Genomic DNA, 13,640 nt, shown 5'->3' with positions numbered 1-13,640 from the left:
CCTTCCCAAAATCAGAACTTTTCCGCGTTCAGACCGATACAAATACACCGCTTATGTGATGAGCACATCTTTATTACAGGATTTTTTTTTAAAAAAAGAAAAAGCAGCAGTTAATTAGTTAATTGACCGCCCACAGCAGGCCGGCATCCCCTCACACGACGCCAAGAGACAAGCGGGCCTGCTCCAAACCGTTTCACGGCCATAACCGACATTATTAAGTATAAAAGTGTTATTAAGTATAAAAGTGTGTCTTCCGCGTTGCTTGCACTAGATGGCGCGTCTTCCACTTTTTTAAGACTTAACGCTTTCCGGTTTGTAGAGTTTACCTTGCTCAACCGACCAAATTTCTGGTGCAGGGTCTTCACCAATGCAGGCTTCTGAGAATGTCTCTATTTTGGACCAATTGTGGTCTTTTTTGGTTGTAAGATCTATTAAGAAACTTCTCCAGTGAGCATTCCGGTCATGAATCTAGAAAAAAAAAAGGGGGGGAAAAACAATTACATCTGAATTTTTTCTAGCAACAGCCTTAATAACTGAAGATTTAATCCAGAGGAAAATCAAACAGTATTGGGGTAAATTCTGTGATACTACACTCAAACGCAAAAGCTGAACTCTGAAACACAAGAACAAGTCTTTTTTTGCCAACTGTTTTGCCAACTCTGCTGATTTGCAGGCTCTGCTATCAGAGAACGCTTCCAAGAGAAGCTAAAGTTTTAATACACAGGCAAATATTAACTTAAAAACTTGCGATTGGAAAAAAACACCCTTATGTTCTGTCTTAGCAGTCACTTCAAGGACCCAAAGGTCTCTGAGAACAGGTTAGCTCAGCAATCCGTTTTTCAGCATATCCCAACACTGGAAACAGGGAAAGTCATGTTCATTGGCAACACGAGGACATGACAAGCCATCACGTTTTGGCCTCTGTGTGAAGGGCTCAAAAGACTTCAAGAGACTGTGGTAACACAAAACGTGGTACCATTCCTTTTTTTTCAGAAAAGGATTCAACCAGTAATAAGCATTTTCAATAACCAGTTCTTCCTCATACATTTTTCTAAGATTGGATTTTCCTTTTGAAGGTAATCCGAGTGTTTAGGAGATGACTGGCTGGACAGCCAGCAGTAGGGAGTTGCTGTGTTGATGGAGAAAAACTCTGCACGCTTCTGAAATATGTGTTTTAAAAGCTGCGTGTAGATGGTAGATCGATCCCCCAACCCTCGTATTCACAACGTGCACCCTTCATTAAGGCAAGAAACTCCTCTCGTCAGTTCAAAGTGTCACCACTGCCATCTGCCTGCCACAAAGCTGCGTGAGGGGCAGCATACCGACACGTGTCTGCGCAAGGTCGACATGTCCGTGAAGGTTCTCTCGCAAGCTCTGCACTTGTAGGGCTTCTCCCCCGTGTGAATGCGCTGGTGGCGCCGCAGGGCACCCTGCTGGGTGAACGTCTTCCCACACTGCTCACAGAAGTATGTGAACGTCTTCCCACACTGCTCACAGAAGTACGGCCTGGTCTCTAAAACCAAAACAAAAAAACCACCCCAGGAAGCAGACCAAAAAAAAAAAAACCCACCCCAGGAAGCAGAGAGTTAGAAGGCAGGTTCTTTTGGCCTTAATTTCAGCAGACAAAAAGCATAAAGAATTTGTAAAGATCAATTATCCCTGGAAGCGTTCAAGGCCAGGCTGGATGGGGCCTTGAGCAACCTGCTCTAGTGGGAGGTGTCCCTGCCCAGGGCAGGGGGGTTGGAACTCGATGATCTTTGAGGTCCCTTCCAACTCCAGCCATTCTATGATTCTATGAATGTTGATAAAGTGGTGTGTGTAGGAAGTACGTGCTTGAGGCCCTGGTTTTTAAGGTTATGTTTCTTGGCTGCAAAGGAAAGCCTGAGAAGAGCTCCCATCTTGCAAGGGCAACAGCAGCAGCTACAGCTGCTCTCTGCTCTGACCTCCTTCAGCAGCACTGAACAGGCCTCAGTCTTGTGGGCAAGTGTCATCCAATATGATAAAAAACAGTATTTGCCCTGTTTAACGAGTCAGGATCAGTATAAGCCCTGCTTCTCCTCATTACTTAATTCAAGGAGCTTATTAAAGGGGTCCTGGAATAAAATGTCACCATCCAAACTGCAAAGTGCTCCTGGTGCTGTTTATTTTCCCAGCGTGGATGAGTTTGTGTCATTACCTGCATGGACGTTACTGTGCTGGGCTAGGGAGGCTCTCAGCCCAAATGTCTTCCCACAGACCTCGCACTTGTAGGGCTTAGCACCCATGTGGCATCGTTTATGACATTTTAAATATTCGTTGGTGGCAAAATGTTTTCCACACACATCGCATTTAAAAAGGCGTTCTCCTGAGAAAAGAGAAAAAGACATTCTGAATTCTTTCAGCAGAATTTTGTACTTCAAAGTTGGTTTTCAGACGTCTTTCTATCCCTAGCAGTTCTTTTCTGGTACTTGAAGTCCCTTCTATGAGTTACAAAACCAAGTATGCACCTTCTTCAAATTTTAGCAATTTTTAGTAGTATAAATTATAGAAGGAGGAACCAGATGGAAGGAATGGAAGTATTTAATGCCTACCTGTGTGGGTCCTTTTGTGGCCAGTGAGTTTGCCTTTATCGGCAAAGCAAGCCCCACAGTCCTCACAAATATATGGCTTTTCCCCTGTATGGGACCTAAATGGAGCAAAACACAAACGAGTATTAATAAATTAGCTCTTCTAGTGCATTCTCAAAATACTATATTTGAAATTACACTCTGTGCACTACAGGTAACATACTTAATTTTTTAAATGAAGTGGAAAAAAGTATTTTCTGTTCAGTCAGGAAATAGAGTGTTTGCTAGTATAGGTGCTATGCTAAAGCACTAAAATTCCCATTTAAGGTTTACCTTTTCCTCACTCTCGGGCCTTAAAAAAATCCACCTTTCTTTCACAAGTTACAGCTTGTGGTACCAGTATCGGAAGGGAGAAAGGGAAGATGACAAGCTGCTCCTGTGCTAGAAGCTGAAGTTGTCCCCAGCACAACGCCAGCAGCAGATCTCGTGGGAAATGTGGGCCACATTCTTGGCTTCCATAATCCCCCTGTCTCATGTCCTCTGGCCTGCAAACTTCAGCTGGCAGGGTATTCCCATTTTTAAAACAAAAGGCACTAAGTAAAGTCAGGCAAGCAGTGTTTCCGAACACATGATTTTAAACTAGCTCAAATCGGAGAAAGTCTGAGCCTAATGTCTGGTCTTAACACTGTGCTGACTTCTCTTATTACAACCCAAATAGCCTGATGTGCAAAAACACGGATAATTTGAGTTGTCAGGCAAAATGCTTCAAATGAGACAGCCAGTTTCCCAACACAAACCCCATGAGTCAAAGTTTTGTTGCAGTCATACTGCATCTCACACGCAGCGCAGCCCTGCTGCGTTTCAGCTGACGCAGATTAGCTTGACATTTCCGATGTTTTGCTGCTCCTGACCCAGTACACCCCACCATTTTTTAAATGGCTGTAAGAATGCTTAGGAGACAGAAGCAAGCCACTGTCCCCACTGTAGGGGTCCCACAGTCTCTAGTAACGGGATTTCTCCCACCTCGTTTAGCTCTCCAACAGTCAACCTCCCTTTATAAACTATCTGCTAGGCCCCCTCTTTGGAGAAAGATGGGAAATTCCACGGGATGATTCACCCTCTCCTGGGAGAGGACACACTTAACTGAGACACCACCGGGGAGCAATTAATCCAATTCAGTTCCAATGACTACAGAGGAAGCCAGATGAGAAGTCCAGCTTTTGTACTGCATACGAGAAATGAAATCCTACACTAAATGACTTGCTCAGAGTGATAAAGAGCGAGCAGGGCTCAGCATCTGGGTCTCTGAGGTCCTTGACTAATTCTGCAGCCTATGCTACTTTGCATCAGTGAAGGTCATCATCTTATTTTGAACACTGTCTCAACTAACTGGCTTTTGCTTACAAGTTCAGATAGAGCACGTTTCAAAATCCCTACCAAAACTGATGCAATGGCCAGATGCAGACAAAGCCTTTGCGTAAAAGAATTAATCACAGGTATTACAGAACAAATGATATCCCAGTGTTCCAATTAGAAGGACACACAAGGAGAATGACTCAGAACTGGGAAGTCAGAAGAGAAGAAGTGCTGAAGTATTATGCTGGGCATGCAGGTAGTGGTAATGGGAGAAGCAGTACTGTAGGCTGACCTGGTATGGATCTTAAGTTGTGATGGCTGAGCAAATTTTGAATGGCAAATGCCACATTCGTAAGGTTTTTCTCCTGTATGTGTCCGCATGTGAAACACTAGTGCTGTTCGGGAGCTGAGGATCTTTCCACACACAGAGCAGAGAGGGCGTTTGACTCTGCCTTCGTGCTTCCGCATGTAATGCGTCCTCACATCTCTCTTTCTTTTAAAAGTAGCATTGCAAAGGGTGCAAGCAAACTGCCTTTCTTCAGTGTGGACACATGCTCGATGCTCCTTCCAGCTGTTGTAACTAGCAAACGACTTGCTGCAGATGTCACACTGATAGACTTTACCAGGCAAGCACTGATGGACATCTCTGCAGTGATCCACATACTTTTTCCTCGAGAGAAACTGCTCATTACACTTGTCGCACGTTATTACATAGGCAGATTTCTTATTCATCCCACTTTTATTTACCTTCTTTATTTTAAATTCTTCGTCTGATTCACGTTCTTCGCCATCCTTCTCATTGGAGTATTCATCCTCCTCCTCAGTACAGACCTCCTCATTATCTCTACTGTCTTCAACTTCAGAATACCCTGCTTCGAAATCTACCTCCTCCTCACCCTTCACGCTCGTTTCACCTTCACCTTCATGCCCTTCTTCACTTATTTTTTCACTTCTTGTTTCAGCTTCCTTCTGTTCTTGCTCATTGCTACAGTCTGCTTCGGTAACAGATGAACCCCCGGGTTCCTCCTCACGATTTGTGGACTCTTTGTGGTTTGCACTCTTTCGTTGTTGGGCCTTCGATGTCCCATCCCACGTCTCTCTGTCAGGATCTCTGTTGCAGCTTGTTGTGTTTGGTCTATGTGCAGGCGGAACCACCATCCAATAGACAGGCATAAGTTTCCTCTCTTGTCCAGACTCATGGATTTTTCTGTTAAAACAAACAAACAACAGAGCACAACTTCAATAGGCTTAATTGTTTCAATTCAGACATGTTTGCCTTGGAGGAAGAGCCGTTTCCTTTTAATTGTTCTTCACACCATTCGAGAAATTAACAGCAAGTTTGGAGAGCTGGGAAGAGGGCAATTTTATGTAGTTGGACCAGTTAATTAAAGAAAATTAAAAGGTCTCAGTCCATCAAGGATGGTGCCTCTCAGGTATACGTATTCGTCATCTGACTAGTAACATGGGATAGACTATAAATCTTCCTCGAAGGCCATAGTTGCCAGGATAAGTAAGTATGGACTTACACCAAGGGAAATATAGATTAAATGCCTATATGGCAAACCAAAACAGCTGCCCTTGTACCCTTGTAAGCCATCACTTGCAGCAGTTTACTCTACTCATCACTACTCCGTGCACAGAACAAGCTATGTCATTTCGCTCATGACACATGCAGAATGTTTTTTCTGCTTCTGGACTGAACCACAAACAAATTTTGACATTTTTCACAAGGGAAGCAGGGATCCAGTAGAATGCCATCTATATCCATTACCCACAAGCAGGGTATGGATATGGATTGACATGTACAGTGGCTTCTGCAGTTGTGGAAACTACTGTGTAATTTAAACATCTTGTTTTCAGTCAGGCAGAGCTTACTAAGCCCATCTGGAAGCTCACGAGACCCAGCAAAATAGCATGCAGCATATTTGCCCCATGAAAACCGTACTACAGAGCACTACACTCCCCCAAAGTTTATGAAATGGGCATTTTCTTGTGCATTTTAAACAGATGCCAATTCTTTTAAGGCTCCTATTAAGAAAGCCAAATCTGAGGCTTCCAAAATGAAAACTTTGTCAGAATAAGAAAACTGACAGAGCAAATGTGGATAATGAATATTGTCTGTTGCCTGTAGACTTTTTGAAAAAGGGCCTGGAGCATCTCTCCTACAAGGAGAGGCTGAGGGACTTGGGTCTTTTTAATCCTGAGAAGAGAAGACTTAGGGGAGAATCTAATTAATGTGTACAAATACTTAAAGGGAGGGTGTCAGGAGGATGGGGCTGGTCTTTTCTCAGTGGTGCCCAGTGACAGAACAAGAGGAAATGGGCACAAACTTGAGTATAAGAGGTTCCACCTAAACATGAGAAGGAACTTCTTTACTGTGAGAGTGGTAGAGCACTGGAACAAGATGCCCAGAGAGGTGGTGGAGTCTCCTTCTCTGGAAACATTCAAAACCCACCTGGACTAGTTCCTGTGGGACCTGCTCTAGGTAGACCTGCTCTGGTGGGGCGGTTGGACTAGATGATCTCCAGAGGTCCCTTCCAACCCCATATGATTCTATGATTCTATGAAAATCGCCCAACAGATCTGGCTGCACAAGTCCTCTTTGACTCAACAGTAAACATTTGCCTAAATTCCCAGTCTGGGAGACCTCAACCCAGTAATCAGGACTGAGAGCTTGATGAGGTCAACGGAAAAAAATCCGTGCCGATTTCAACATACTTCTGATCAGATCCAAGGGATTCTGGAACTAAAGCAGAGAGGACTTGAGGAGCACTTTTAACCTGGTGCCCAGTGAGAAAATAGACTTTCCCGTGCAGGCAGGGACAGGGACACAGACACATGGAGAGTGCTCTACCTTACATGGGCAGTGTAAGCAGACCTCTGAGCAAAGCTGGCGGGGCAGCGCTCGCATTTGTAAGGTTTCTCTCCCGTGTGCGTTCGTATATGGACTGTGAGGCCACACTTGGAGCTGATGAGCTTGTCGCAGTAGGGGCAGGCCTGGGGCCCCTGCTTCTTCTCGTGCACTTTGCGGATGTGGTCATTTCTGTCCTTCCGGCGCTTAAACTTCTTGTGGCAAAACACACAGGAGCAGCCCTGCTCGTGGCTATGGGTGGCGAGGTGGTGCTGCTGGAGGTGCTGGGGAGTGGGGAAGAGCTGCTCACAGGCATCACAGCTGTACTTGACAGCCAGGCTGACGTCGTGCTTGAGCTCCATGTGCGACTGGTACTGCTCAATGAAACAGAACGGTTCCTTGCACTTCTCGCACACAATCTGGGGCAAAGCTTTTGCCACGTGCCGCGGGGATTTCCTACGTTCTGTTTTACTGGTGAATTTGGAAATTAAACTGTTTGCATCTTCCCATCGCTCAGGCAGAGTGTTCCTAATTACTAAGGAGGCTTCCTTTGACTCAGCCTGACTTAGGAGGGAATGACTACCCTCCAGACTGATGATATCCATGCTAAGTTTGTTTCTGGTGTCTGTCTTGTTACATTTTGGTAGCTTTGCTGTTCTGGATTTTGGTTCTGGATAAGCAGAGTCCTCTTGCTGCAGGCTTGCTGGTTGGCCTTCAATGAGTTCATGGCTAGCCAGCAACTTCTTACGTTTCTGCCTATCCCAAAGTTTCCTCTGCACAGGAATTGCCACAACTTGGGAAGAGGTACTGAGTTTGGGGTTCTCCCCTTGCTGCACGCAAGTCCACTGTGGCCCTCCATTTTCACACAGCTGACCTTTCAGATGGAGGCTCAAATCCAAACCCTTCCTGCCCTCTGCTTTCACTTCTTCACAGATGTCAAGCAAATCCTTGCATTCAAGTCTTTCAGCTATTTCTTTCATCCGTTGCAGTTTTTCTGCTTCAATCTCCACTTCTGCAGTGTAAACAAACTCCAGGAAGGAGGTGAACTCTTCCGTGTAAATGTCTTGCAGAGTCACTGTGCAATTCTTCGTGTCCAGCATCTCATCATGCAGGAAAAGCCCCTTGAAATAATTGCTAGAAGCTGCCAAGACAGCTTTGTGAACCAGAAAGTCCTCCTGAATTCCAAGATGTTGTGTGTGAACTGTCACATCACAGAGGTGACCGAACTGGTACAGAGAATGCAGTGCCCTCAGGAGGTTAGGAGCAGCAACCTTGGATTTCATTAGGATTTTCTTTTTCTCCATCCTGCCAGAAAAAACAGGCAAATGTGTGAATGCTTGCTCTCCCTCTGCCATGAGCTATCATATACAATATATGTATATATATATATTCATTCATATACAATATCAATCACACAAAAAGCTCAGTGGAGACCCATGTCCTAATTCCTAATTTACAAGACATGGCAAAAACCTCAAGGTTACTTCCATCAGTGCAACCATCATCACCAAACACATTTGGTTTACTGCAGTCATAGACTTAGATTTACATTCCAGGATAACCCTTCAAAGTGAATATTCTGTAGCAGAGATGGTAACAGTAACACAATACGATTAAAGTGATTAGCCCAGCTTAATAATAAAACATTCTTCATAAAAGCACTTTTCAACAGTAGAGGTCACAACAATTTATAGTAGAAACAAGCATCTTTTCCCCCGCTCTTGTACAAAGGGGGAACTGAAGCATAGCAAGTCACTTCCGATTGTTTCCAGGCTGGTGTTGAAACAGAGCCTGTGTTTTCATGGTCACACCAGGCTCCACTCACTGTGCCAGGCAGCCCTTGTGTCAAAACACAGGAATAAATCTTTGGATCTGGTTCAATTTTGTTTCTGTTTTTTTGGCTCCTCCCCGCCCCCCCCCCATGTAAACAATCAGACCTACGGGATAATAAAGATAGTTAGTCAGGTTCTTATGTATTTGGCCACTTAAATAATATACAGGGACAAACTACATATCTAGAAATAGCTACAAATTTTTTGAGCAGGTAATAATGTTTTATTTGAAAAATATTTCAAAACTGCTCCTTCTCAGTCAACAAATAGAGGGTCAGAAGTTTTTTGACATTTTCAGAAAGAACAGTTTGCATTCCCCACCAGCTCTAAAGACAGACACTAGCTATTATTACAGTAAATCTGATGTCTGAGAACTCTGTGGCTTTCCTGTCTCAACCTGCACATGATACCTACACTGCTGGGAAGAGAAGTCTCACTTACGCTTGCCCATGAAGCACAACAGTGATGCCTCAGCCTTACTGAGGCCTTGCTGCCTCTGATCTGATCCTCTAAGCTGATATTTCCAACCTCGCATAGTTTTAAAATGTCTGTAACTTAGCACATGCTTACAACTCCTTTGTAACCAAGGGGAGAGCATTAGGCCAAAATAAACAGACAAATCAGCTTGTTATTGCTTAAAAGGCTTCATTTAAGCTTGGCTTGCTACGCTTCCCTCTCACAGTAATAAAGTTTGGCAGAAAATCACACCAAACTGTACTTCCACTTTTCATCTAAATTGTATTTGACATTATATTATATACATTCCTGGCAGATACAAACTGTCTGACTAGGAAGACAAATGTGTCTTCAGCATAGAGTACCTGGAAGTCCTGGAAGTCGAATACAACACAGAGCCTAGAGTGAAAAGGTTTGAACAGCAAGCTCAAGAGAAAGCTACCGCAGCGAGCGCTGCAGAGGGTAATTGTCTTTAATCCGCAAGGCACAAGTCATTCAATACTTCTAGCATCCCAAATAACGTTTTAAAAACTGCGTTTAAAGATTTAAACTGATTTTTTTACTGACTCCATTAAGTGCCACTGGAACGTGTACAGCTACATCCATAGAAAATGGATGAGATTTCTACTAGATAGAAAATGTCTGTAAATTTGAGTTATGGAGAACCTCAAATATTTGTATTTAACTGGGGGTTTGATCCTGAGTACTAGATGAGCTCCTACGAGAAGTTCCGCCCCAATCAATGAGACTGCTTCGGATCTCAGCCTTCTGACCTAACTGGTGCAGAACCTCCTCACTCCTGCACTCCTCACTACTAGCAAGTTCAAAGATGTTTACTCAGAGAACAGAAAACAAAAATATTACTACATAAAAAACTTAAGAAAGGTAACTAGGAGAAACAGACAAAGCATGTGTTGAAACATCCCATAGAAGCTAAAAATTGAGGAGGGTGATGTGCAAAGTAGTGTTGTCTAAATTCTATCAGAGAAGGACCAGGCTCCTACAAATGTTCAGGAATCACCGCAGTCTCTGCCTTAGGACTTTTCGCCAGCAGGCATCTTTAAAACACTCCCAACTCAACATATGCCAACTATTCCCTAGCAATGATCACCAGCTACATGGAGACACAACCCTAACAGCTCCTATGGCACGCCTGAAGGCTGAGAAAAGCGCAGATCCAGAGGTTAAAACCAAATTAAATCCACAAATTTACAAAAGCTTCCACTTAATCTGTCCCCTGGCTTGCCCTTCTTAATGTTTTCCAACGGGATATCCTTCTTCATTTCTGTGCAGAACTGACCCCAGGGTTGCAGAGCTCACTGATCAGTAGCGCTTAAAGAAATCAATGAGCAGGGCAGGTGCTAATTTCCTCCTGCTCCTTTTTAAGATCCCCATCTGAGATAAATTCTCAATACAAGCTCCCATGTGAGTTCTAACACTAATACCTGATACTAAGCCAAATGGAGAGGGATGTTCCAACATCATCTCTTTTAGTTCAGCTGGTTCTAGATTAAATCAGCCCACAAATGGTTTACTGAAATGTCTTTCCAATGAAAAATGCCACAAATAAACCAATTCTCGCTTCCCCGCCTTCCCAGAAAAAGGAGACTGTACATTTTGTTACCATGTGGAAAGTTTTCTGAAGCGGTGTTGAATATACTATGTTTTCATGCTTTACAGTTTCATGAGACTGAGAGTAGAACACTATGTTTCAAGGGTATAAAACAGGATGTAATGTTTTTTTCCCCCCAAAGTTCAGGTAATAGAAGATTTCCAAGTATTTTGCTTTCATCTTGGGGATAAGGAAGAAGCTTCTTATACCACATAGATCAGGAAATCTATTTTCTTCCTACTTTTTACACTTAATGACAAGAGAAGGTTCTTGAACAATTTCCATCTAGAGCAATGGGAATGCAGATGACAAATGTTGCAGTAAATCATCCAGTTATTGAATCAAAGAGAATGACATATGTTGTTCTAATTGCAGGTTGATGTTGGCTTGAAATAACTGCCAGTAATCAAATAAGAAAATTAATGGTAACATCATTAATAGGTTTAATTCTATCCCTCTATTTATGAACACAAGGCACCCTGGTCTTCACAATCCTAACTTTTGCTTCTAACTGCATCAATGACCTGGATGGAGGGATGGAATGTACCCTCTGCAAGTTTGCTGATGACACAAAACTGGGAGGGGGGGCTGACACACCAGAAGGCTGTGCCACCATCCAGAGAGACCTGGACAGGCTGGAGAGTTGGGCAGAGAGAACCTGATGAACTTCAACAAGGGCAAGTGTAGGTGCTGCACCTGGGGAGGAATAACCCCCTGCACCAGGACAGGTTGGGGGTGACCTGCTGGAGAGCAGCTCTGAGGAGAAAGACCTGGGAGTCCTGGTGGACAACAGGATGCCCATGAGCCAGCAATGGGCCCTTGTGGCCAAGAAGGCCAATGGCATCCTGGGGGGCATCAGGAAGAGTGTGAGCAGCAGGTGGAGGGAGGTCATCCTGCCCCTCTGCTCTGCCCTGGGGAGGCCCCAGCTGGACCGCTGGGACCAGTTCTGGGCTCCCCAGTTCCAGAAGGACAGGGAACTGGTGGAGAGGGGACAGCAGAGGCTACAAAGATGATGAGGGGCCTCTTACGAGGAGAGGCTGAAGGAATTGGGTCTTGTCAGTCTGGAGAAGGAGGATCTGATCAATGCTTATAAATACTTAAAGGGAGGGTGTCAAGAGGATGGGGCTGGTCTTTTTTCAGTGGTGCCCAGGGACAGGACAAGAGGAAATGGGCACAAACTTGACCATAAGAAGTTCCACCTAAACAGGAGGAGGAACTTCTTTCCATTGAGGGTGGCAGAGCCCTGACAGAGGCTGCCCAGGGAGGTGGTGGAGTCTCCTTCTCTGGAGACATTCAAACCCCACCTGGAGATGTTCCTGTGCAACCTGCTCTGGGTGGCCCTGCTTTGGCAGGGGGTTGGACTAGATGATCTCCAGAGGTCCCTTCCAACCCCATAGCATTCTGTGAATTCAATTACAGTTCCTAATAAGGCCACTGGAGTAAGTACAGCTGTTTTCAAAAATAAAGCCTAAGAGTGGCTTCCAATCTCTAAGAGATTTTTTATATTTGCTCTGTACTATTGCGCTCTTTTTTATGATGCAACAACACAGTCAATAGCAGCTATTTAATCGATTAAATGAACTGCTCAAGCCATCAGATTAAACAACCAGAGCTGCAGCACAAGAGGCAGAATATGTAAGAGCACACAAACTGCCCCAAGTAAGGGGCAGTAAGATTCATTGCCAGAGATGCATAAGACCTTGCTTCAGTCCTCAAATGAGCCACACCCAACATTTTTTTCTGATTTTTTTTACCTGTCTTGTGATTGTGATGATAAAATATATTCATGACAGTGAGATAATAAGCTAACACAGATTTAAAAAAAGCATTACGAGGACATAAATAACAGCTGAAGTTATTCAACTGTATTAATCATCTGGAAAATTAAGCTTATTCACATAAATTTCCACATGCTGCAGTACTTCAGGACACTGAGCGAATAGTAACTGCACCTCTCCTGCCACAGTCTGCAGTCTGTCTGTGCACTGCTGGGTGTCGAGGAATCGCCACACAGACCATCCCAATTCATCCTCCAGAGTGCTGCTGGAGAAATTCCTCCAAGAGTCATCCGAAGTTCTTACACTGAATTTTTTAGAGTTGGAAGGGACCATAGAGATCATCTAGTCCAACTCCCCTGCTGAAGCAGGATTGCCCAGAGCTTGTCAGAGCATGTTACTCAGGAGCATCCAGGTGGGTCTTAGGAAGATCTCCAGAGAAGGGGACTCCACACCCTCCCTGGGCAGCCTCTGCCAGGGCTCTGTCACCCTCACTGTGAAGAAGTTTTTCCTCATATTTGAGTGGAACCTCTTATGTTCCAACTTGTGCCTGTTGCCCCTCGTCCTGTCACTGGGAACCACTGAAAAGAGTCTGGCTCCCTCCTCCTTCAACCCACCCTTGAGATACTTGTCAGCATTAAGAAGGTCTCCCCTCAGCCTTCTCTTCTCCAGACTAAAGAGTCCCAGCTCTCTCAGCCTTTCTTCATAAGGGAGATCCTACAATCCTTGAATCATCTTCGTTGCCCTTCACTGGACTCTTTCCAGTAGTTCCCTGTCCCTCTTGAACTGGGGAGCCCAGAACTGGACGCAGGATTCCAGTTGTTCTTCTTTGGTTCTTCTTTCAAACATACAGAACTTTGATCTCTGCCTTGCTAAAACCCAACTACGTTACCTTTAAGACACAACTGAAAATGCTCTTCACGTGAGAAAACTGAAGGCTGATTCTACTTTCCAGGTGGAACAGCACGGACACTAACAGTTCTATCCAAAAGAAACTGCACCGTATTATTCCTTACACCGCTGACAAAACACAGGTGTGCTCGCCTGCTGATTCTGACCGTTTACTTTGTGCAGCCAACAGGTTTTTATGTGCCTAACAGCCTGCAGAACGCACAGGGGCAATAAAATCAGGAACCAAGGCCATTCCTCCCTGTGCTTGACAACTCTGCGAGTCTCTTCACGGCATGGCAGGCAGCCGGCCCCTCCGAGCAA

General features: G+C 44.5%; 1 protein-coding gene across 1 annotated transcript in view; it reads right to left on the bottom strand.

Annotated features, from left to right (window-relative positions):
* Positions 1-66: 66 nt before the first annotated feature.
* LOC106900385 (GDNF-inducible zinc finger protein 1-like) overlaps positions 67-13,640 on the bottom strand; it is a 13,871-nt gene continuing 297 nt past the window's right edge. Inside the window, exons 2-8 of the mRNA XM_014962421.1 lie at positions 6,757-8,058; positions 4,195-5,109; positions 2,571-2,665; positions 2,177-2,344; positions 1,471-1,513; positions 1,323-1,437; positions 67-468 (exon numbers count right to left, since the gene is read on the bottom strand). Coding sequence (XP_014817907.1) covers positions 292-468; positions 1,323-1,437; positions 1,471-1,513; positions 2,177-2,344; positions 2,571-2,665; positions 4,195-5,109; positions 6,757-8,057 — 2,814 coding nt within the window. The 5' untranslated portion in view covers position 8,058 and the 3' untranslated portion in view covers positions 67-291. The remainder of the gene's footprint in view (positions 469-1,322; positions 1,438-1,470; positions 1,514-2,176; positions 2,345-2,570; positions 2,666-4,194; positions 5,110-6,756; positions 8,059-13,640) is intronic.

The sequence above is a fragment of the Calidris pugnax genome, unplaced genomic scaffold (genome assembly GCF_001431845.1).
Source record: "Calidris pugnax isolate Ruff unplaced genomic scaffold, ASM143184v1 scaffold147, whole genome shotgun sequence".
Taxonomy (NCBI): domain Eukaryota; kingdom Metazoa; phylum Chordata; class Aves; order Charadriiformes; family Scolopacidae; genus Calidris; species Calidris pugnax.
This window is presented reverse-complemented; position numbering and strand designations above follow the sequence as displayed.